The 22,378-nt window shown below is 56.9% G+C and overlaps 2 protein-coding genes across 23 annotated transcripts in view; both read left to right on the top strand.

Annotated features, from left to right (window-relative positions):
• The first annotated feature begins 50 nt into the window (after positions 1–50).
• Positions 51–15,382, top strand: RASGRP2 (RAS guanyl releasing protein 2). 16 transcript variants are annotated; one of them, XM_045556141.1, is made up of 17 exons: positions 51–177; positions 433–676; positions 3,217–3,359; positions 3,983–4,085; positions 4,625–4,687; positions 5,026–5,157; positions 5,945–6,095; positions 6,299–6,472; positions 6,626–6,742; positions 7,776–8,057; positions 8,802–8,879; positions 9,121–9,243; positions 9,551–9,666; positions 13,119–13,260; positions 13,545–13,581; positions 13,944–14,126; positions 15,166–15,382. In XM_045556141.1, exons 3-17 carry the CDS (start codon positions 3,287–3,289, stop codon positions 15,333–15,335), a joined length of 1,944 nt encoding a protein of 647 aa, XP_045412097.1. In that variant the 5' UTR covers positions 51–177; positions 433–676; positions 3,217–3,286; the 3' UTR covers positions 15,336–15,382. The 16 variants fall into 16 exon arrangements, 15 of the variants coding, with proteins under 15 accessions (XP_045412097.1, XP_045412099.1, XP_045412096.1 ...); XM_045556143.1 differs by lacking the exon at positions 433–676; XM_045556140.1 differs by lacking the exon at positions 51–177 and having other exon boundaries at positions 426–676.
• Positions 15,383–19,001: 3,619 nt separating this feature from the next.
• NRXN2 (neurexin 2) overlaps positions 19,002–22,378 on the top strand; it is a 109,865-nt gene continuing 106,488 nt past the window's right edge. For all 7 annotated transcript variants that reach the window (XM_045556156.1, XM_045556159.1, XM_045556160.1 and 4 more), the window contains exon 1: positions 19,002–19,227. The gene's annotated coding sequence lies outside the window, so the exon portion shown is untranslated. The remainder of the gene's footprint in view (positions 19,228–22,378) is intronic.

Consider the following 22,378-nt stretch of genomic DNA (forward strand, 5'->3'; position numbering starts at 1 on the left):
CTGGGTGGGGCCCACCCGGGTTGGGAGCTGGGACTTAGGCTGAAGCCTCGGGGACTACAGAGGATCCACGCGGTCAGGGATAGGACCCAGGAATGGGAGGCAACCGTAGACGCTTGGCGCCTTCTAGGCTCTGCCCTTAGCCCCGCCCCACTGCGGCGTTGAAGGGTCTCTTAGCAGGTGGTTATGCTTGATCCAAAGTCGGGGGAGTGTTAGGGCAGGGGATACTCATGCATGGACCGCCTAGGCTAGGCCAGTGTTACTGCCTTATTATGGGGAAACTGAGGATCAGAAAGGGCCTGTTCCTAGGTCTCACATTAACAAGATTGAGGTGTGGCCCCGAAGCAGGGAGGGGCAAGCCTCGGAAGGGAGGTTTGGGGTCGGTGGTTTCAAAGTGAGTGTGTCTGAACCCACATGGCCGGAAACCGTTGCCAGCTCTCCTAGGCCCGGCTAGAGGGGACCCCAACCGCCTGCGGCTGCCCCTCCCAAGTTCCTCCCTGCTGGGGCCCAGGCCTCTAAGACCTCCAGTCTCCAAGCTGCGGAGAACCCCGGCCCCCACCGCCTGCGGCTGCCCCTTTTCATCTGGCCCTGTAGGGAGCCAGGCTTCCGGGGCCCCGTCCCTCCTGTACGAACTGGAGCCCCCCCAGCCCATCCCCCGACATCAAGGCCGCGTCTCCAGGTAGCCACGTTTTCATTCCTCGCTCCCTACAGGCCCCTCTCCCCCCAAAATGCTCCTATCTTGTCCTAGCCCCTCCCCCAGACTATCACAAGGACCCGCGGCCCCCAAGCCCCAGACCTCCGTCAGGCCTGTGCCTCCCGCCTCCTGCAGGAAGACGCCCGGCCCGGGGTCGGGTTAGCCCCGTGGGAACGGTTTGTCTCGAAAACAGGAACCCGGGTTGGGGGCTGGGCGGGGCGCCCCTTCCCCACCGCAGTCCGCTTCCTGCCCCTCCCGGCTTCCTCCGCGCGACACCCAGGCAGGGTGGGGGGCAGTAGGGCGTCCAGGGTGGGGGGAGGGGGCTCTTACTTTAGTTACCCCCTCCGCGTCCCGCGCGGCCTGCCCTCGGCTCGCCCACCCTCGGCGCAGCCAGTGGCGCAGCCCCCCGCCCGCTGCCCCGGCCCCCAGGGTGGCGCGGCAGGGGAGGGGTTAAGCTGCCGCAGGGACCGCCGCGTGCGGGGCGAGAGGGAGCCCCGGGTGGGGGAGGCGCAGCCGGCGGTGCGGAGCCGGGCGCAGGGGCGGGAGGGGAGGGGAGGGGAGGGGGCGGCTGCGGCGCGGGGGCGGGGCGGCGGGGAGCGGGGCCGCTGCACGGAGACCTGGCGGCTGCTGCAGCCGCAGCGAGGCCGGCGGGCGGGAGCGCACGGAGGTGGGGCCGGCCGGGCCGGGTGCGGGCTCCTTGCGGCAGGTCCCAAGAGTGAGTGAGCGAGCGAGCGCTGGCGGGGTGCCAGGCAGTGGAGCGCACGGTCCCCTGGGTCCTCCCAGGACGGCGCGGGTGGGCTGGGGGAGGCGGATGGGTGGGGAGTCTGTGGCCCGGGTCGCGGATAGGAGGGAGCTGCCGCGAGAGCTGAGGCGCTCTGGACTACCCGCGGGAGGGGGGCATCCGCGGCGCACCAGGCTCTTCCCAGCAACACCTCAGCGGGGCCCTACTCTGCGAACCCCCATTTGACAGATGAGAAAATCGAGGCTCTAGAGGCCAAGTAATTCTCAAGGTCACACGGCGAGGAAGCAGCAGAGCCAGGCGGGGATGGCTTTAGGCGGCTCATAGGAAAAGTCTGCCTGAGAACTCCGTAGAGGACCCCCGCCCACAGCCTGGGGGCGTATGTGGGGGCGGGGTACCTTTCCGTGGGGCTAGGGTCTGGGAGTTAGGGGAGTCAGGGCGCTGGGGCCGCAGGGCAGGCCCTGCACAGCGGATGGAGTGGGGGGCGGCGGAATGGGCGTGTGCACACCCACGGGGGTGTGTGCATGTGTGTGGGAGAGTGTACATGCGTGGAGATGCACTGGCTTGGGTGTGTGCACACGTGTGCCGTGCACACGTCAGCGCTGCTGTGGAGGCAGGACTCGAGGTTGGCCTGGCTCAAGTGAACAGCAGGTCCGGGAGGCGACCTCGTCCACTGGTTTGCATTCTGGGGTAGAGGAACTGGGTATGTGGTAGAGGAACTGCCTGAGGGTTCCTCCGAGCAGGAGTGCACGGGTGTGGGTGCCATTGTGTGTGAGCGGGAGGATGGGAGGCCAGTGCCTGTGGCCCCGGTGTGGGTGAGCGGGGCATCTTGCACCTTAGTGCAGCCGCCTGGCCTCCGGTGAATAACTTGGGTATGGAATGGTGTCTGTCCCTGCATGGGTGCATATGACCCCGCCAGTGACCAGAGTTGCTAATGGTGTCATGCACGCACTGGTCACCCCTCACGACGCTAGCGCCCCCTTCTGTGCACCCTAATCTGTATGCCCTTACAGTTCGCTTGCTCAAGAGTGGGGGCCTGGGTCGGGAGCGGGGGCTAAGGAGAAAGATGGTCTGTGGAAGAGCTGAGCCGGGACCCCTGGGACCTTCACGGAGGTGGCCTGGGAGCGCTCAGTTCCCAGGCTCAGGCTTCCAGCTGACGCCTCCGGGCCGCAGCGCCCCCCCACCCCCCATCCCCGCCCCAGGAATGTGCCTCTCCTCTTCAGCCCGCCTCTCCAAGTGCAGGTCCCTGGGGACCGCGACAGCCCCGCCTTCCCTTCCCGGGCGCCCTGGAGGGGGCGAGGCGGGCAGGACGCCTGGGTTCTCTCCTCCCCCCTCCCAACTCAGGGAGAAATTCCTCCGAGGTCCCCTCAGGCTCTGGGTTCCCAAAATAACCCTGCGGGGGAAGGGAGGCTGAGGAGGGAGGGAAGCGGGCGAGGCGCAGAGCTGAGCTGCGGGGTGCTGCAGGTGCCTCAGGAGAGGGCGCGAGGAGAAGGGGGCCTGCGGGGGCCTGGGGCACCAGCTAATCCCTGGAGTCCTGGCTCGTCTCCATCCCCGTGGAGCCCCTCGGCCCTCCAGCGACTCCGAGGGTGGGCCGGAAGCCTCTCGGCTCGTTGGTTTCCCAACTAGCGGGTTGCACCATCCCGGGCCAGACCGTTTAACCCCGGGAGTGGCCGCAGCGGACAACTCCGCCCCTGCCCAGCAGGGGGCGTGCCCGCCCCACCCCGTTCCTACCCGCGGGGCCGCTCCCCCGGCCCGCGTCCGCAGACTCAGGCTCTTTCCCGGACAGGGGATAGGTGCGAATCCGGCGGGAGGCTCCCGGAACGCAGCTTGGGCCCAGCCCACCCGCGCTGGCGGCCATGGCGGGCACCCTGGACCTGGACAAGGGCTGCACGGTGGAGGAGCTGCTCCGCGGCTGCATCGAAGCCTTCGGTGAGTGGCTGGGGGTGGGGGGGCCTGTCTCCTAGAGAGACCCACCCAGCTCCGCATCGTGCAGCCTCTTTAACGAAAGCCTCCTCTTCACCACAGGGCAGAGATGCACGAGCTTCAGATAGATGAAATGTTTCCCTTCCCCAGCCTTCCCAAGGCCAGTGGTGATGGGAGGGCTGGGTCCCAGGCACTGACACGGGAGGGGCATTATCTGTCTCCCAGGAGAACCGGAGGAACTTGCTATCTCCGGCCTGGGAGCTGTTTCCGGCTGATGGGGGACGGCTTATCTGGTGAAGGGTGCCCCTTCCCCCCAGCACTCAGGAAATGACCTCTGGATTCTTGACCCCAGGGAACCCAGGCTCCTTCCGCCCCAGCTGGTTCCCCTCCGGAGGATGGGCTGGCTCAGGCGCTCCCCTCCTCCAGCTCCTCAGGGCAGGCCCTCTCCTACTCCCACCCTACCTTTCCTTTCTAGTTTGTCTCCTGGTTTCGGAGTCCTGGGAAAGCGGGAGGTGGGCGGGGTCGGGATTGCGGCCTGAAGGACTGACGCCCGGTGGGCTGCGGGGCAGGGTCTAGAGGCCAAGGCTGCGGGACCCAGCGTCAGCCCGCCTCTCTTTGTTCGGAGTTAGATGACTCCGGGAAGGTGCGGGACCCGCAGCTGGTGCGCATGTTCCTCATGATGCACCCCTGGTACATCCCCTCCTCTCAGCTGGCAGCAAAACTGCTCCATATATATCCTTCGCAGGCCTCACCAAGCCCGCTGCCTTTGGGGTCCACCAGCAGGCCCCGCTGCCCAGGCGGAGAGTGAGCTTCGCCCCTAAGTATAGGCCCGTTCGTTCTGTATTCCAGAATTCAGGCTTTGCCCGCCTCGCGCTGGGGCCTAAGCTCCACCCTTGCGCCCTCGCCACTCAGGCCCCGCCCCAGACTCTCTCCCCAGCTTAGGACTTGCCCGCAGCCCCCCTAGAGTCTAAGACCTGTCCAGGTCCCTGCTCTTGCTTCTCTTCTCTCCTGGAGCCTAGGCTCTGCTTCTCAGCCTCCCCCAGAACCTAGCCCACCCCCAGCCCCTGTATGACCCCCGCAAAGCTCATGCCTCACCCCCAGCATCCTCCAAGAACACAGGCCGCGCCCGGGTGAGCTCTCTCACCACCCCCCCGCGAGCTCCGCCCACAGCGGAGCCAGGCCCTGCCCTAGGAACTCAGCCCCATCCCTGCTTCGCGTTCTAGAGGTTCTAGAGTTAGGCGCCGTCCTTGCTTTCCTTAACTCTCCTTCACTTACCAACAATCCCGGAAGGACAACTCCAATTCACTGCAAGTGAAAACGTGTCACCTGGTCAGGTGAGTCTTCCTCCTGGGGTTCGCGCCCCTCCTCTTGGTCCGTTCTCCCAGGCTTCAGGAGAACCAGAAAGTATGGACAGAGCATTATTCTAGGAGTTGGATGATGTAGGTTTGAAGGGCCTTAGTTTTCTTATCTGCCCAGTGGGGCTGGTTGTCTCAGGGTCTTCTGTAACTTGGAGAAGGAAAGAGCTGGGAGAGGGGGAACCACAGTTTGAGGCTCTTTGCCTCTCTTTGGGGGACTGCAGTGCCGATTAGTTCCTTGGGTAGCCCACTAGGGGACGGTGACGAGAGGCGGGGGGGGGGGGGGGCTGCCTCGGATGACTCCACCCCTCTACTAGGTACTGGATCTCAGCTTTCCCAGCGGAGTTTGACTTGAACCCGGAGCTGGCTGAGCAGATCAAGGAGCTGAAGGCTCTGCTAGACCAAGAAGGGAACCGCCGGCACAGCAGCCTCATTGACATCGAGAGTGTGTGCGTGGGGGGAGCTCAGAGGGCTGGGGGGCACTCAGCATCCTACACCATCTGTGCTTAATAAATGTCTGTTGAATTGAATGAGTGAGGGTCATGTCACTCTCTTGCTTAAAAATCTTCCATGGCTCCCTATCGCCTTCATCTGCACAATAAGGCCCTTGGTAGTCTGACATCAGCTTGGCCTTCCTGTCCATCTCCCACAGCCCACCGCCCATCCCCTACACCTCATGCTGCAGCTACGTGGGTCCACTCTCCATTGTCTGAGCCACTGCATCCTTTCCCACCATGGTGTCTGCTCATAACGTTCCCCTCGCCTCCTCCTCCATGTTACCAAGACCTGGCTCGTATGAAGTCTCTGGGCTCTGAGGGTTCGGAGCTCTTCCAGAGCAGAATTTGTTGTTCCCTCCTCTTCTCCCATGGCATTTTGTACAGATTCCTGTACAAAAACCTCTGTACATGTGTCACGCTGTTTTGTGATTGTGTGTTTCTGTGTCTGTCTCCCTTAGTAGACTGTGAGCTCCTCGAGGGCAGGAACCATGTCTCACTCACCTCTGTATACCCAGCGCCTTGCACAGTGCCTGGCACAGAGTACGTTGTCCATAAACGTGTGTTGAGTGCATGACCGGGATGGGAGATATGGAGTTGCTGAGACTGGAGTCATAGTGTCTAGGACAGTGCCGCACATTTTGGAGGTCTTCCGTCAGCTTGAGTGGCATGTCTGCGTGAGTGCGGGGCCATGAGGCATGGGACATCTCCAGCAAAGGGCTCACTACCCCTGCTCCCCCAGCCCCACCTACAAATGGAAGCGGCAGGTGACCCAGCGGAACCCTGTGGGACAGAAAAAGCGCAAGATGTCCCTGTTGTTTGACCACCTGGAGCCCATGGAGCTGGCGGAGCATCTCACCTACTTGGAGTATCGCTCCTTCTGCAAGATCCTGGTGTGGCCCGAGGGCTTGGGGCCAGGGGTCTGGTGTGGGCTATAAGGGGGTCCCAAGAAGGGTAAGGTCACAGTGTGGGCTTGGGGTTACAGCGTGGGCTTGGGGTTACAGTGTAACCATCAAAGGACAGCTGGAGGTTGAGAAGTGGGCATCCATGAGCGGAGAGGCTGGCAAGGCGCTGAGGCCACTCCCACCCATCCCAGTTCCAGGACTATCACAGTTTCGTGACTCACGGCTGCACCGTGGACAACCCTGTCCTGGAGCGATTCATCTCCCTCTTCAACAGTGTTTCGCAGTGGGTGCAGCTCATGATCCTCAGCAAGCCCACAGCCCCACAGCGGGCCCTGGTCATCACACACTTCGTCCATGTTGCAGAGGTGCTTGCCCCTCCCCGCACCCTTGACCTCCCCATTTGCCAGTCCAGCCTAGCCGTCCTTTCCTTAAACCCACTGCCTCTCTCCAGAAAGGCTGGGCTAAGTTCTGGGCCCGCTTGGTGACTCACTGCCTCCCCCTCCCCATTTGCCTCCCAGAAGCTGCTGCAGCTGCAGAACTTCAACACGCTGATGGCGGTGGTCGGGGGCCTGAGCCACAGCTCCATCTCCCGCCTCAAGGAGACCCACAGCCACGTCAGCCCTGAGACCGTCAAGGTGCCTGTCATAGGGGACTGGCCGGTGCTTCCCAGGTCTGGCCTCACTGTGTCCTGCCAGCAGCGCTGGGGGCTGGCATGACTGTCTCACTTGACAGATAAGAAAACTGAGGCTTGGAGGGGTTAAGTGCTTTTCCCAGGTCGCACAGTGGAAATGGCAGAGTGGGGGCTCATAGGTCCGATCACCTCAAAGCTTATTCTTTGTTCTCCTTTTTTTTTTAAAACATATTGGGTAATGTACCTATAGAAGAGCATATACAATATATTAATAGTTTAAAGAAAAATTATAAAGAAAATGCCTGTGTAAGTGCCAGCCAGGTGAGGAAGTAGGAAATCGCCAGCCCCCAAAGCTCCCAGCACCTTAGAGCATAACTCCCTCCCCACCAGAGGTACCTGATGGCTGCCTTTTGTGACGGTGACTTTGGCTTTCTTTACAGCTTTACCACTTACCTGTGCATCCCAAATACGTGGGAGTTTTTTTTTTTGGCCTGTTTTTAAATGAATGGAATCATGTCATATGTGTTATTTTGTATCTTGCTTCTTTCATTTCACATGGTGTGAGATTCTTTTCATTCTGTTATGTGGAGCAATTGTTCATTCATTTCGTTGCCATATAATATTTTATTGTGAGTCTATCCCACTTTATGTTTCTATTCTATTGTTGAACATTTGGGGGTTTTCCAGTTTTTGCTGTTATGGATGGACAATGCAGCTAGGAACATTCTTCTAGGTCATTGCCCTGTGCTGCCTTGCCTCCCTGAGCCTTGGTTTCTTTTTCTGTTGAATGTTGATGAAGACCTGTGCCTAGGTCTAGTGGTGTGTTTGGCAGTGTGTGTTGCCTTGAACTCATGATCTATGAACTCTGACCTCCAGGGACTGAGAGAATTGCTGTTGGGGGAGAGTAAGGGAGGATTTTACTCTTTCATCTATCCCTGACCCTGACTCCTCTTTCTCTGCTTCCACATTTCCAGGGCCGAGGTGGGGAGGGGGCTTGAGTGGGGTGTGTGTGTGTGACCCTCTGCCTCCCCCCCTAGCTCTGGGAAGGTCTGATGGAACTAGTGACAGCCACAGGCAACTATGGCAACTACCGACGCCGGCTGGCAGCCTGTGTGGGCTTCCGCTTCCCCATCCTGGGTGTGCACCTTAAGGACCTGGTGGCCCTGCAGCTGGCGCTACCTGACTGGCTGGACCCTGCCAGGACCCGGCTCAATGGGGCCAAGATGAAGCAGCTCTTTAGCATCCTGGAAGAGCTGGCCATGGTGACCAGCCTGCGGCCACCGGTGCAAGCCAACCCCGACCTGCTGAGCCTGCTCACGGTGAGGGGCTGGGGGCAGGCAGGCTGGGGGGGCCAGGCACCGGGGGTTGATAGCTCCATCTGGTCCTGGCTGTGGCCTTGGCCTTGGGTTTGGGGTTCTTGTCAAGGAACTCAGATCTAACCTGAGCTCTAGGGTTTGGAATGAATGCTGAGATGGGGTCTGATCTTGAGGCTGGCACGTGGATTGTGTGCTGTGTTTGAGGCTGGGCCTGAGTCTTGGGTTGAGTTCCTGGCAGTGGGTTGTATTTAAGGGTTGGGGCCAAGCTCTGGATTTTGCGGGCAGGGGTGGTTTCTAAACATGTTCCTGGGCACTGAGTGAAGTTCTGGGCTTGGCCTTGAACTTGGTTTGGGGGTCTAGGATGGGAGTTGAGTTCTGGGTTATTTATGGATAACACTTTAGACGTTGGCTGGAACTTAGGTTTTAGGATTTGGAGTGAGTTCTTAGGTGGTTCTGGGCTTTGGACAGGATCAGGGTTGAAATCTGAGCTGGATTCTAGGTGAATCTCAGAGCTCGAGGCTGGGTTCTGACCTGCTTCTTGGCTGAGATCTTGGCAGTGCCTTGTGTTCAAGGTTTGGGGCCAAGCTGTGATCTGGTCTATGTGCTAGGCCAGCGTGGGGTTGCCCGGGTGAGTTCTAAGCCAGGCTTTGTCCTGAGTCTGGCTTCTGAACTGGGCTCTGGACTCTGGGCCATGGGCTCCTATGAACAGTAGGGGCCAGTGGGTGTGATCAGATGCGTGTGTTGCAGGTGTCTCTGGATCAGTATCAGACAGAGGATGAGCTGTACCAGCTGTCCCTGCAGCGGGAGCCTCGCTCCAAGTCCTCGGTGAGGGAGGGACTCCTCACTTTCTCACTTGGCCCACCTGAGAATCCCAGGATATGAGGACAAGAAGAGCTCTTAGAAGCTACCTACCTCACCCTTACTTCTTGTTGGACAGAGGCAACCTGGGGGTGGGGAGGTGGCCTTGGGCAGGCCCCCTTCTTCCCTGGGGATTGCCTGCTCTGGTCCCCTGGTCCCTGGGCTCCCTCCACTTCTGGCCCTAGCTCAGGCCTGACTGTTCCCACAGCCAACCAGCCCCACAAGCTGCACACCGCCTCCCCGACCCCCTGTGCTGGAGGAGTGGACCTCAGCTGCTAAGCCCAAGCTGGACCAGGCCCTCGTGGTGGAGCACATTGAAAAGATGGTGGAGGTGAGACTCCTGCAGCCCGCGCACTGGGGGAAAGGCCACTGACAGAAGCAGTGGTCGGTAAAGGCCGGTTTGCCAGAGCACTGCCTGGGAGCCAGCACTAGTGCCATGTGCAAGGACCAGTGCTTAGTCCCCAGGAGGCACAGGGCACAGCAAGCTGGCTGCACAGGACTGAGGTCCCCGTGGTGGAGTCGGGGAGCCTCTGTGAGACATCCCTTATAATGTGGATTGGGAATGTGGAAAGGGATGGGTCCCGATGTTCCTTTGATTTTCCCTCTCCCACCCCCGTATGTCCCTCTATGTGCCCCAGTCTGTGTTCCGGAACTTTGATGTCGATGGAGATGGCCACATCTCACAGGAGGAGTTCCAGATCATCCGTGGGAACTTCCCTTACCTCAGCGCCTTTGGGGACCTCGACCAGAACCAGTGAGGAGGACTGGGGGACTGGGGGAGAGGGAAGGCAGCCCAGCCCACTTCCCCCGGGCTTCAGGTTCCTCATGTGCGATACCAGGCCATCGAGCTAGATAATCTTGGCTGGGGAAGCTGCCCACATGGGAGGGCCTCTTGCTTTTTGGGGGAGGGGAGGCTACCAGCTGTGGAGGCACAATGTCACCTCACTAATTCAGATAGATGGGGGGCTCCACCTGAATCTTGCAAAGACCATGGCCTGGGGACTATTGCTATGTAAGTGCTGTTTTATTTGTGGAGCTCACAGCTGGCAAAAAGTGTGGGCAAGTTGAGCTCCTGGGTAGCCTCTTTTAATGAATAGATAAGAAATGCCTGTAATTAGCAGCACCCACTTGCTTATCAACAATTCATATGCTGACAATTTGGAAAAACAGCTGGTTCTCTGAAGTAGGTTAAACATGCCCCCTGCAACCATGTTCATGCCCCATTTTTGCTGAGCAGACGAAACCCCAATCAAAATTTACAGTCCATCCCAGATTGATTTATTTTTTAATGTTACCTGGATTTCAAGAGTCCATTGTTGGCCGGGCGCGGTGGCTCATGCCTGTAATCCTAGCCCTCTGGGAGGCCGAGGCGGGCGGATCGTTTGAGCTCAGGAGTTCGAGACCAGCCTGAGCAAGAGCGAGACCCCCGTCTCTACTAAAAATAGAAAGAAATTATACGGACAGCTAAAAATATATATAGAAAAATTAGCCGGGCATGGTGGCGCATGCCTGTAGTCCCAGCTACTCGGGAGGCTGAGGCAGGAGGATTGCTTGAGCCCAGGAGTCTGAGGTTGCTGTGAGCAAGGCTGATGCCACGGCACTCGAGCCCGGGCAACAGAGTGAGACTCTGTCTCAAAAAAAAAAAAAAAAAAAAGAGAGTCCATTGTTTTTTATGTCCACGTTACAAAAATCCATGGTGAAAAAAAAAAAAACAGTCAAATAAATTTATAGTGAACAAAGTGCTTAAAGAAAGAAGTGAAAGTTCCTTCCCTCCTCTCTCACCAGTAGAGGTTACCATGATTAAACACTGTTAACAATGTTAACGGTTTGGCAACATGTGTACCCTTCCAGTCTTTTTCTCTATGCATGTGCAAATTGATAGAGATTTTGTGTTTTTGGTGTCTGTTTCATGGACAAACAGGATTATAGTATAAATCCAGTTCTGCCTGTGGCTTTTGTTGCAGTTGCTTTGTTTTTTCTCCCAGAGTTGAGGCAAAGGTATTTGAGTTCCATATTATTTCCCTGGGTTGGTGGGTGGATTCTTTTCCAGGCCACCTTCTCAGTGAGGGTGCAGCCCTTGGAGACTTTGGAGGCCCCAGCTTCGTGGAGGGGTCTCAGCCTTAACCCTCTGCCTCATGCAGGCCCTAGGCTGTGCGCCTGGCCCTCGGGTGGGTATGAAAACCCGGCATCAAGAGGGAGATCAGCAGCTCCCTCTCAAGATCCGCCCAGCACACTGCTTCATCATGAAGCCCCTCTTTGTTTCTGGAACTTGGCAGTTTCCATTTCCTTCTTGCAAAATCACCTATGCATTCAGAGCAATTTTTGAAATATTTTTAACCAGCATCTAGGTGTTTGTAGCAGTGGGGTTTTCTTATTTCTTGTTTTCTTTGCTTTTCTTTTTCTTTTTTAATCACTGTCTTGACAGAACTGCATGCCTTGCTTTTTTTCCTTTTGTGTTTACTTTCCACTTAACCCTTTATCACAGACATCTTTCCCTGTGGATTCACGTAGAGCTGCCCCATTCTTTAGAACAGTTGCAGAGTATTCCACTGTATGGCTTGACCATCGTTTTCCTAACCGTTCTCCTGCTGATGGACATGTAGACTGTTCCTGTTTTTCACTATTATTATATGCCATGCTGTTGTGAGCATCCTTTTACTGATATACTCAGGCCAGTATTTCTGTAGGAGAAATTCCTAGAAGTGGAATAATTGGATCAAGAAATATGCACATTCTAAATTAGGAGAGAGGCTGCCAAACTGACCTCAGACAAGGTTATACCCGTTTGCACGCCCATCAGCAGTGTACAAGTGCCTGCTTCCCAACTTCCTTGCCAACAGTGGATGCTATAAAAAGCTTTACAGTTTTGTCAGTCTCGTTGGCAAATGGTATCTTGGTTAAATTTGCATTTCTTTAATACTAATGGGGATAGGATATCTTTTTATATGTTTATTGGCCACTTACATTTCTTCTGTTAATTGCCTGTTCATATTCCTTGTCCATTATTCTGCTGGGTTTGTTGGTCTTTTTCTCATTGATTTCTAGGATCTCTGTTAATGGATATTAACTCTTTGCTGTTGAATATGTTTGCAAATATTTTCTCCCTGTTTGTCATTTATGTTGTCTTTTTCCATATAAAATTTAAAAAATTTTGTGTGTTTGATATGTCAGTCTTTTCCTTATGGCTTCTTGGATTTGTGTTATATGTAGAAAGGCCCTCAGCCCCTCAAGATTACAAAATTAGTCTCATATCTTTTCAGGTGCATTTATGATTTTTATTTTTTACATTAGTGTTCTCAATTCAGTGAGAATTTAGTTTTCATGTACAGTATGAGGTAGGCATCTAGATTTATATCTTTTTTTCAATGGCCAGTTGTCCCAATGTGCCATTGATTTGAAGGGCCACCTGGTTCTATTGTGGACCCCCAAATACAGGGGGTGGGAATCCCAAACGAGGGCCAGACCTAGTGGCTGAGGACCCACTACCTTCATGGACACTGTTGTAAGCACACTACGTGCATTTTCTCATTTAATCCTCACAAAAATCCTATGAGGTATAGGAATTCTCATTATGCCCATTTATAGAAAAGGAAACTGAGGTACAGGTAGATTAACTAGCCACAGGTCACGTGGCAGGGAAGTAGAGCTGGGATTTGAACTGAGGCCTGTGTCCAGAACACATGCTTATTCTTTCCCTAAAATATAAGGGAAGAAAAGGATTCTGCTAGAAGCCCTGGGTTATGTGGGGAACCCTAGAGTACAGGTGTCTTTCCAGCAGGATTATGCGAGAGTGACAGGGATGCAGATTTCCCCCGATCTCATCTGGCCCCAGAACTCTCTAGAGAGCTCTTAATTCTCAGGGGTCCTGACTGGTGTGCAGAGCACACTTTGGGAACCTGAGGCTGATGATTCCACAGGAAAGTGCATAGCCCTTTATCTTTGCACACCAAGTGTGAAGTGAGCAGGGCAGGAATATGATCCCCATTGTTCTGAGAAGGAAACCCAGGGAAAGTGACTTGCCCAAGACCACACACCAGTTGATGGCAGCTGCTACATCTGCCAGTGCTTTCTCTTCCCTGCACCAGGAGTCTGAAGTTCAGTGAGGACCTTTTATTTGGTAGGGGTTTCCCAGAGGGATGGGCTAGGCCAGTGGTGGGCAGTCCTGGGAAGGCTGGAGCTGAGGCACCCACCCCCACGCCCCTGCAGGGATGGCTGCATCAGCAGGGAGGAGATGGTCTCCTACTTCTTGCGCTCCAGCTCTGTGCTGGGCGGCCGCATGGGCTTCCTACACAACTTCCAGGAAAGCAACTCCTTGCGCCCGGTCGCCTGCCGCCACTGCAAAGCCCTGGTGAGCGCCCCCTACCTGCTCGCCGCCCCAGACGTTCCCTTGCAGCCCTGCCTCCGTCCCGCCCGTGCCCCGCCCCTTCTGACCCCGCCCCTGCCGGAGCCTTGTCCGTCGAGGCAAACCTGGTTAATTCCACCGGCCTCTCCTCTTGCTGTGGTTCTGTCCCTGACCCTGTCTCTGTCCCTGAAGCGGCTCTAAGACCCTAGTCCCTGCCCTCAAGAAGAGAGAGGGAGAGTCATTACCCCTAAATCCCTCCCTCCCCAGCACGGCCCCTTCCTCTATTGCAGATCCTGGGCATCTACAAGCAGGGCCTCAAATGCCGAGGTGAGACGGAATGAATGGCAGGGCTGCTCTGCTGGGCAGTGCTTTTGGGAGAGTTACTGTTAGGGCGGGGATTCTTATTTTGGTGGGGCAATTGCCAAGCAGTGAAGTCCTTGGGAACCACAAAGGCATGCTGATTGATGTGAAAGGGTAGCCTTTAAGAGGATGTTTATTTTGGTGAGGCAGCTGCCAGGACAGAGAATGTTGGAGAGGGCATAGACTGGCAGTTAGGATGAAGAGAGTACTTTGGAAGGAGATTCTTATTTTGGTGGGGCAGCTGTTCAGGTGCAAAAGAACCTGCCTGAAGGGATAGAGGGTATTCTGACCCATGGCCCTGGCTGGGCTCCCTATTTGCCTTCCCCCAGCCTGTGGTGTGAACTGCCACAAGCAGTGCAAGGACCGCCTGTCAGTGGAGTGCCGGCGCCGGGCCCAGAGTGTGAGTCTGGAGGGGTCTGCACCCTCACCCTCACCCACACACACCCACCATCATCATCGCGCCTTCAGCTTCTCCCTGCCCCGCCCTGGCAGGCGAGGCTCCCGGCCTCCAGGTAAGAGGGAGTCTCGTTTGCACAGGCCTTGGGAGGGAGGGAGGCATCCAGGGCCATTGTGGCAAAGTATTAACTTATGCAGGCTGGAAACCATTCCAGAGTTCATAATTTTCTTATTGTGATGGGACAATAAGAAAGTGTTGGACAGGTAAGGGTGCCAGAAGGAGAGACCCTAATTTATAAAGATGTCTAAAAAATGTAAAAAGTTTTAAGAATCCAGGCACACTTTTACTTTGTTAGAGGGATTGACAAAGGATCGGAGAAGGTGTTACATGAGCCATTTGCTTGCATTTCCCTTTTAGGCTGCACTAGAGGTTGTTCTGAGAAAAGTCCAGGCCCTAATAATTTCCTGGTGGCTCTCTTGGGGTCTCTGGTGGTTTTAGGTCAGTTTGCTGAGTGACAATTGACCAAATAATTATTTTGCTGAGAACAGTCTGAGCAACTATGTTAAACTGGGGTCTAAGGGAGTTGACCACGACCATTTGGCTTGGTATAAGTCCTAAAAAAATAGAGGCAGACACAGGGCGAAGTCCTCAAAAATAGAAGAGGGAAAACCATTTGCATCGAGCCTTCCAGAAGTGCAGGGGTCTAAAATGTGAAGTACACACTGCAAACTGCACTGACAAATCTGTGGCTGCGAAAAAGCTGCAGCAAAATGAAAACTTAGAAAAGGAGCCTCAAATATTGGGCCGTTAGGTCATTCAGGGAATTGATTTTTGGTGGATGGGTCTGCTTCTGGGATGGGGCAGGTGCCTCCTGTGAGGGGGGAAGGGCTGCTGAGGTCACAGGGACCCTAGAGTGGGTTCTGTGACAACCCTCCTCCCAGCAGAGATCCGTGAGGAGGAGGTGCAGACTGTGGAAGATGGGGTGTTTGACATCCACTTGTAATTGATGGTGAGTCCTCCCACAGCCAGCCGGAGCCTCCCCATTTAGGGCTGGGGCTAGGACGGAGGGTATTAAGGAAATGGGTGCTCTGTCCAAATAGCACAGGCTAGGTGGGGGAGTGACTTCCTCACCACCTCTGTTTTTCTTTTCCCAGCTGTGACTGGATCAAGGACTCATTCCTGCCTTGGAGAAAACACTTGGACCAGAGCAGGGAGCCTGGGGGTGCTGGGGCAGGAGGCTGGGGCTGGGGGTGGGTGTGAGGGTGGCATGTGGCTAAGGACAGGGCCTGGGCTGGTGTCCCTAAGGTTGTACAGACTCTTGTGAATATTTGTATTTTCCGGATGGAATAAAAAGGCCCGTGTAATTAACCTGGATCATCAGAGCCTAGAATCCTGGGGGGCTGTATTACAAGGACTACAATCTTGGGATCTAGAGTTTTGTAGCTGGAGAAACTTGGGAGGTCTGGAATCTCATGTGTTTGGAACCTTGGGGGATAGAACCTTAGAAATGGAAAACCTTGGAACATAAGAATCTTGAAGAGTCCAGAATCTTGGGGATCTAACACTTGAAACTATAGTGTCTTTGCACCCCAGGATTGCTGGGCCCAGTGGTCATGTATAACCTTCAGGCTTCAGCCCACAGAAAAAATTCCTTTGCTTGACAGGTGGCCTTTCAGCTCCTGCTTGGACACATCTGGCAATGGGGTGCTGGAGGCCTAGGAGGGAGGGGGCAGCCCAGAGTGCTGGCTGGGGGTGGGGAAGGAAGGAGGGAGAGAGGGACTGGGCAGTCATAGGCCCCTGCTGGGCTCGTGCCTCAGGATAGGGGCTGCACTCCTTGGCCTTGCAGCCTCCCAGAGGCCTGGTACTGCTGCCAGCCGGAAGGACAGTGACTTCCAGAGGAAATGCATATTGATCCTGCTCTCAGCCTCCGGCAGCCTCTCCCAACCCAGCTCTTCCCTCCTGAGCTTGCAGCACAGAGGTTTTGGGGGTCACCGCTACCTGAAGAAGGCTGAGGCCACTTTTAAAGCTGGTCTGGGAGTTTTCTAAAGCTTCTGAAGCTGGGCCAGGCTGTCCCTGGGATCAGGAGGCTCCAGACAGCACCCCTGAGAATGCAAGCTACCTCCCAGTCCCCCAAACTGGGGGTGTCCTACAGCAACTGTGGGATTGTCTTGGGGATGGAGACTTGAGCACCCCAAGTCCAAAGCACAATATCTGCAGACATGGCAATGGTCTCAGCTCCCCCATGAATGCCCCAGTACCCCTCCAGGGTCCCCCCACCTGAGGTCCATCTTCACCTTTGAGATCTCACTCCCCCTGGCCTAGTCCTTATTTTGCGTCGCCCTCTTCTCCCTTCCAATAGCTCAGGCCTGCCCCCTGTTGGGCCCCCCAGCCCTGTCCCCTGTTGAGTGCCCCCTCTGCTCCTCCTTCTGTCCTCAGCCCCCTCCAGCCCTTCCCCCTCTTGAGGCTGTAATATCCGTTTCACGATTTGGGGGCTGAGTTGCTATAACAACAGACGGCGATTGTGTTGTGAAGAGCAGCTTGCTCCTGCGGCACCCGCCTCCTGCACTGCCTCCATCCCTGCAGCCTGGTCGCCTCCCCTTCCCACCACCCCCCAGTTCCAGCCTGGACTCTTCCCTGCGTGTGTGTTTGTGTGTGTGTGTGTGTGTGTGTGTGTGTGTGTGTGTGTGCGCGCGCGCGCATATGCATATATATGCCCAGGTCTGCCCCACCCGGGATGTGATGTGTGCCTGTCTTTTCATGGTTGCATATGTCTGAGCTTCACATTCGCGTGTGTGCATGTGCGTGCACGTGCATATGTGTGTGCATGGACATGCATGCTGTATTCACTGCATTTCCTCTCCCCTGTGTGTCCCCACTGGCCTGTGTGTATGGGAGAAGGGCATGTGCTCAGCATATCACTCAAGTATCCACATTGGATGGGTGCCTGTATGTGTAGGTGGGGTGTGTCTTGAAGTGGTGGGTCCCAACTGCATGGAGGACCTTGTGGAGAGACACTCCTGTAGGTGGGAGGAGCAGGGAGGTGCAGCAGCTGCCAGGTGACCTTTCCTGCCCTTGATGGGCAAAGCTAAGGATGGAGACAGGAGACAAGTGCTCACCCTTACCTGCCTCCCTGCCCAGGCTTATCTATAAGGGTCTGAGAGTTAATCTGATTCACTGCCCCTGTCTGTCCATCTATGCCCTCGAGCCTGGATGGACAGGTGTGTGTGTGAGAGGTTATGTGTGAGTCCGAGAAAGCCGCAGGAAGAGGAGCAGTGGGGAATGGGCGGGGCAGTGGGCTGTGGGGTGAGAGAGGCAATTTCACATTCACAGGCCCTGACTCAGCAGTTCCCATTCTCTGGCTCCTTCAGTGGCCTTGGTGGGGACGATCTGAGGGTCTCTTCAAGGTCAGAGTGGGCCCTAAGTCTGGGACCTGGCTCAGGGATTGCCCTTCCCAACCCCTGGAAAACAGCCCTTCCTGGGTTCCCCTCACAGGCTAGGGAGGGAGATTCTCTCTGGTGATTGTTGTACACAGTCATCCATTCAGTAACTGACCACTCTGTGCAAACTTCTTCAGGGGGGAGGATGACCCCTTGGGCAGGTCCCCTGTGTGCACCTGTATCCTGGGCATATATTCATTTCCGAGTGTGTAGGTACTTGTGTGCACAAGTGTGTGTGTGTGCATGTGTGTGTACATGTGTGTGTTCTTGGGCAAGTATGTGCTTCCTGTGGGTGTCTTACCACGGTGGGGCATTTCTGCAGGTGCCCCTGTGTGTCTCTTTGGGAATGCTTCCTGTTCACGGATAGGTGTGCATGGCTCTGTGTCAACATGTGCATGCATTAGTGGTTGAATACGCGTGTTCTTGCCTGTTGCCTCTGGCTAAGGAAGTGCCAACTGCCACCAGCTGTGCAGATCACAGACCCTGCAACAGAAATTAGGGTCCTGGCAGAATGGTCTGGTGTACATACACACACACACACACACACACACACACACACACACACTGCCTCATTCAGAAGCCCAGTGTCCAACTTTGTGGTACACACAGTAGGTGCCAGGTCCACCTTTTATTGGCTGAGTGAAGAGGTGTCTCCCTCCCCCCCACACTCATACACATGCACAGTGATGCAGACGCCCCTACAGGGAAGAGCTACACCCCAGTACCACACTAACTCTGAAACTCAAGGGAGGGGGAGGAGAGCAGAGAAGAGGGCTGCTGCCAGTTTCCCTCAGTGACCAGGCATGTGAAGCCGCAATCCCGCCCCCAAACCTACTCCCACCCCAGCCCAGGTCTCCAGGCAGGACTGGGAAACCCCAACCTCTTAGGTCTACCTCAACCCCTTCTCTCCCTTCCCGCCCCCCGTCTGTGCTAATCCCAGCAAAGCCCCTCCCTCCTCAGTTCTGGGGGTTTCAAGCTAGGGGCCCCCAGGCGGTGGGAGGCGGGGCCAGTCTACCGCCTGGAAAAAGCCCCCTGGCAGGCGACCGTGGACCGGTTCCCCCTTCCCTGAGCTCCTCGCAGACCCGGCCCGCCCCAGGGCGTAGCCAGCAGAGGGCGCTGCGGCCCCGGCCCCGTGCCAGTCCTGCTCCCGCGGTGCCCCAAGTCCAGGTCCACAGCCTCTCCTTCGGCTTGTCCCAGCCCTGGGCGCTGCCACACAGATTCGTCGTCCGGGGGGTGGGTGCGGGACCCAACCCAAAGGGCGAGGGGCTAGGGCGCCTGAGCTCCCGGAAAAGACCTCTAGGCTGGGTTGGTGGTCGGCTTGGTTGGGGGCCCGGGGGCCCGGGCGCCCGGGCTAAGGACTGGAGAGGCGGGGAAGAGCACGAGAGCCCCAGGGCCGGAACGCCCGGGTCCCGCGTGGGGGAGGGAGGTGGGCCTGTGGAGCCGCGGGACTTGCGGCTTCTGCGCCTTCGCATTGGCTGCGCCGCTCGTCCGTTAGCGCAGCGCGGTCCAATGCGCACGCCTGGGGGGCGGGCCCTGGTGCTGATGCTGCCGTCAGTCGGTGTTGCAGGGATGCGGCGGCGGGAGCAGCCGCCCTGACTCGCGGAGCATCCTCCTCGGAGAGGCACCGCGGCGGGGCCGGCGGGCGGGCGGGGACGCGGCGGGGAGCGAGAGAGGCGCGAGGCGGCGGACACTGCTGGTCCTGGCTCTGCCACCCGCCGGAGACGGGGCGGCCCTTAGCTCTGATCCCCACCCTCCAGCTCCTGGCGCCCCCAGACCCAGGTACAGGAAGGGGGCTGCGGCGGAGACAGGCGGGGGGTGGGAACCGAATCCGGTGAGGGGAGCGGATCGGAGGGGGTGGGGGAGGCATGAAGGATGAATGGGGGGCGGGGGCGCCGCGCTGAGAGGGCTGGCTGGGTGACAGCAAGGAGGGGAAGCCGCGGGTGGGGGGCTTTGGGGGTCGGAGGCTCTCTATGGAAGGGGCACTGGCCCTGAGCTGGGGGGAGTGGAGGGGGTGGGAGGGGAGGGTCATTGGGGGAAGGGATGGGGAGGGAAGAAGGGGCGTTCAGAGGACTAAAGGGGGTCCCTAGCCTGTGCTGGAAGCAGTGCTGGGCCAGAGGGGCTGTTGTGCTGTGGAGGGTCTAAAGGGGAGAAATCAGCGAGAACTGAGCTTCGTGGGAGGAGAAGGAGAGGGGGCCGGCGAGGAGAGAGGAGAGAAGTGGAGAGGGAAGGAGCAGGGCCAAGCCAAGGGCTTCCTTCTGGGGGGACCCACTGAGGACTAGGCTTTCCTGAGGATGGGAGCCAAGGGGAGAGGAGGTTACTGGGAGGGAGCAGAGGGGAAGGTGCCAGCGTGCTGAGGCAGAGATGGTCTGTGCTGGTGGAGAGATGGGGTCTGAGGGAGAGGAGCGGAAGCTTGCGGGGGAAGGCTGGGGGTGATGAGAGAGGGAGACTGGGAAATCAGTAGGAGGGGGCTTGTGCTGGGCTGGGAATGCGCTGGGGGCAGCGACAAGGTTCTGGTCAGAGAGTGCTGCAGGGGGAGAGGGACTGCAGGGCCCTGGGCTTGCTCCCCCACCCCTAAAGAGGAGGGGACCATTTCTGATGTCCCAGCCTCCTCCCCCAGCTGAAGCAGCAGTCTGCCCTGGGTTCTTTGGGCTGGGGTATGAGCCCTTGAACCCTTGATGGGCTCTTGGGGGCAAAATTGGCTTTGGGAGGCTGTTGTCTCCTTTATTCTCACCCCACTCCTGAGTCCTGGGAAAGGGCATTTGGTGCCTCACTGAACCAGCAAGGGCTGGAAGGGGGCTGTTTTTTGGTGCCTGGAGGTGAAAGGAGAGGCTGCCCAGACCTAGAGTGATGGAATAAATCTTGGAGCTGAGTCGTGGGTCTCCAGTCCTTTTGACTACCTTGGAGGCTTCCGTATACCCTCATTTTTGTATGTGTTGGGGGGGGGGGTGGGCTTCTCTCCCCTCTCTCATTCATTCCTGCCCCTTCTTCTAGTCTACCTTCCCAGGCTCTGGGCATTCCTTTTGGGGGAGGGTGGACTTTAGGGTTTTACATTCTCTGTCTTTTGCCAGAGAAGGCGAAAGAGAGAAGGGGGAAGGAAGGAAGAAAGAGAGGAGGGAGGGAGGTCTGCTGGTCTGTTAACTGTGAGGCCTTCTGTTTTGTGGGTGCTTCAGCTGCTCAGGTCCCTAATTCCTCCTGCTGCCAGGGATGGCTCCAGGGATGCTGGCATCCAAGGTGTGGCTGGATCTTTCTGGGGGAGGGGAGAAGGGATTGGCTGGGGGGCTCTTCATTCCTGCTACAGCAAGTGTTTTCAGACCCATCTCAGATCCACAGAGGTGGGTGGGACTGGCCGACAGGCCACGGCTGCTGGGGAGTTCTCTCCAGGAGCCTGGGCCTCCCCTGGCTTCTTGGCTGGGCTGAGCCTTTACACAAGGGACTCCCGAGAGGAGGGGGCTGGGTTCCTGAGGGGCTGGGCACCTGGCTTCCCTTCTGCACTCTCAGTCTATCCAGGTCTGGCTGCTCCCTCCTGCCTGCCCTTGTCAGTGACACAGACACCCTGACACTGACACACACGCTCGGTGGCACGCACCCAGACACACACCTACACAAGCACACACACCTGCATACACAATACACCTCCCAGCAGCATGCCACCTACATTCCCTGCCACCTCAATGCCTGCCTCAGAGACCTCCCCCACACACCCTGCTGTCATGTACATGACACGCACAAGGCCCTTAGATGCCCCCAGAGCCCCCAGCACAGCACCGCCAGCCCTCACCCTCAGACACACACAGCCCCCATGCAACCATTCACCTCTGCAGGTTCCCAGGCATCTAGGCACAGCTGTGCTCCTGCTACACATGCCTTCACTCCCTGGACACACCCTCCCCTCCTAGACACACCATCACTCCCAGATATACACACCCACACATGCACACCCTCCCAGACACACCAAACCCCTGCCCCCCAATAAGTGCATGATTGAGTGCCATGTGCTTGTCTGGGTCCTAAGCACTTTGCCCTAGGCCTTTGTATGTGTTCACGTGTGTGTGCACACAGGTGCATACATGCATGCGAGCACACCCTTTATGTCTTGGCTCACCCCCTAAGTCTCTCTCCCCCTTTCACTCTCCGTTACTCTTTCTCTTATCTTTGTACCCTCAGAAAGCCCCCAAGTCCTAGGCTCTGCCATCCGTCCTGACCATGACCACCATCCCTCCCAGTGGAGCCTAGCACTCAGTCACACCTGGCCTCCTTCTGAGCCACCCCACCCCCCATTTCTCAGCACCTCCACCCCCAGCATTAATCCTCATGTGCGGGGCCCCTACACCTGCCTTTGTGCTGGAGACACACTGTCCATTCATTCACAGCTCCGGCCCGGCCCCCACGGGGATGCCCCAATTGTGTGTCCTCACTCGCCACCCACCCTGTTGCTCCATCTGTTGGAGCAGCTCTCCCACCCCGGCCCCTTCCACATCGACAGGTCTGTGGGCTTTCCCAGACTCATTCAACAAATGGTCCAGCGCACACCTTCGGCGTGTGCATGGCACCTGTTGTCGTTTACAAGGCTGTTTAGCACAGTGGGGTGAGGGGGTGGCTGCATGGACTCAGCTGTACTCCTCAGAGAGCCTCAGTTTCCTTACCTGTAAAATGGGATCCTCACACCTACCTCATGGGGATGTTATGAAGAGGAGATGAGATGATTATTGTGGCAATAACAATAGTAACAACTGTATTTATTGTGTACCTAATGTGTGCCTGGCTCTGTGCTAAGCACACTGTAACCTTTTCTTCACTGGGTGTATTTCTCAGGCACATGGAAGGCCCCCACTAAATGGCAACTATTTTTGTTATCATTATCATAATCTTCTCTGCGCACACACATACACACACACACACACATACACACACCTGTCCTGGTACCTTTTAG

This window comes from Lemur catta, chromosome 7 (assembly GCF_020740605.2).
Source record: "Lemur catta isolate mLemCat1 chromosome 7, mLemCat1.pri, whole genome shotgun sequence".
Classification (NCBI taxonomy): Eukaryota; Metazoa; Chordata; class Mammalia; order Primates; family Lemuridae; genus Lemur; species Lemur catta.

What these genes read in the sequence shown, in the direction of transcription:
- RASGRP2 (XM_045556141.1), top strand. Translation starts at nt 3,287, where the DNA reads ATGGCGGGCACCCTGGACCTGGACAAGGGCTGCACGGTGGAGGAGCTG. An exon ending in CTCATTGACATCGAGAGTGT is followed by an intron (nt 5,158 to 5,944) that starts GTGCGTGGGGGG and finishes CTGCTCCCCCAG; the next exon opens with CCCCACCTACAAATGGAAGC. An exon ending in GCAGGGCCTCAAATGCCGAG is followed by an intron (nt 13,582 to 13,943) that starts GTGAGACGGAAT and finishes GCCTTCCCCCAG; the next exon opens with CCTGTGGTGTGAACTGCCAC.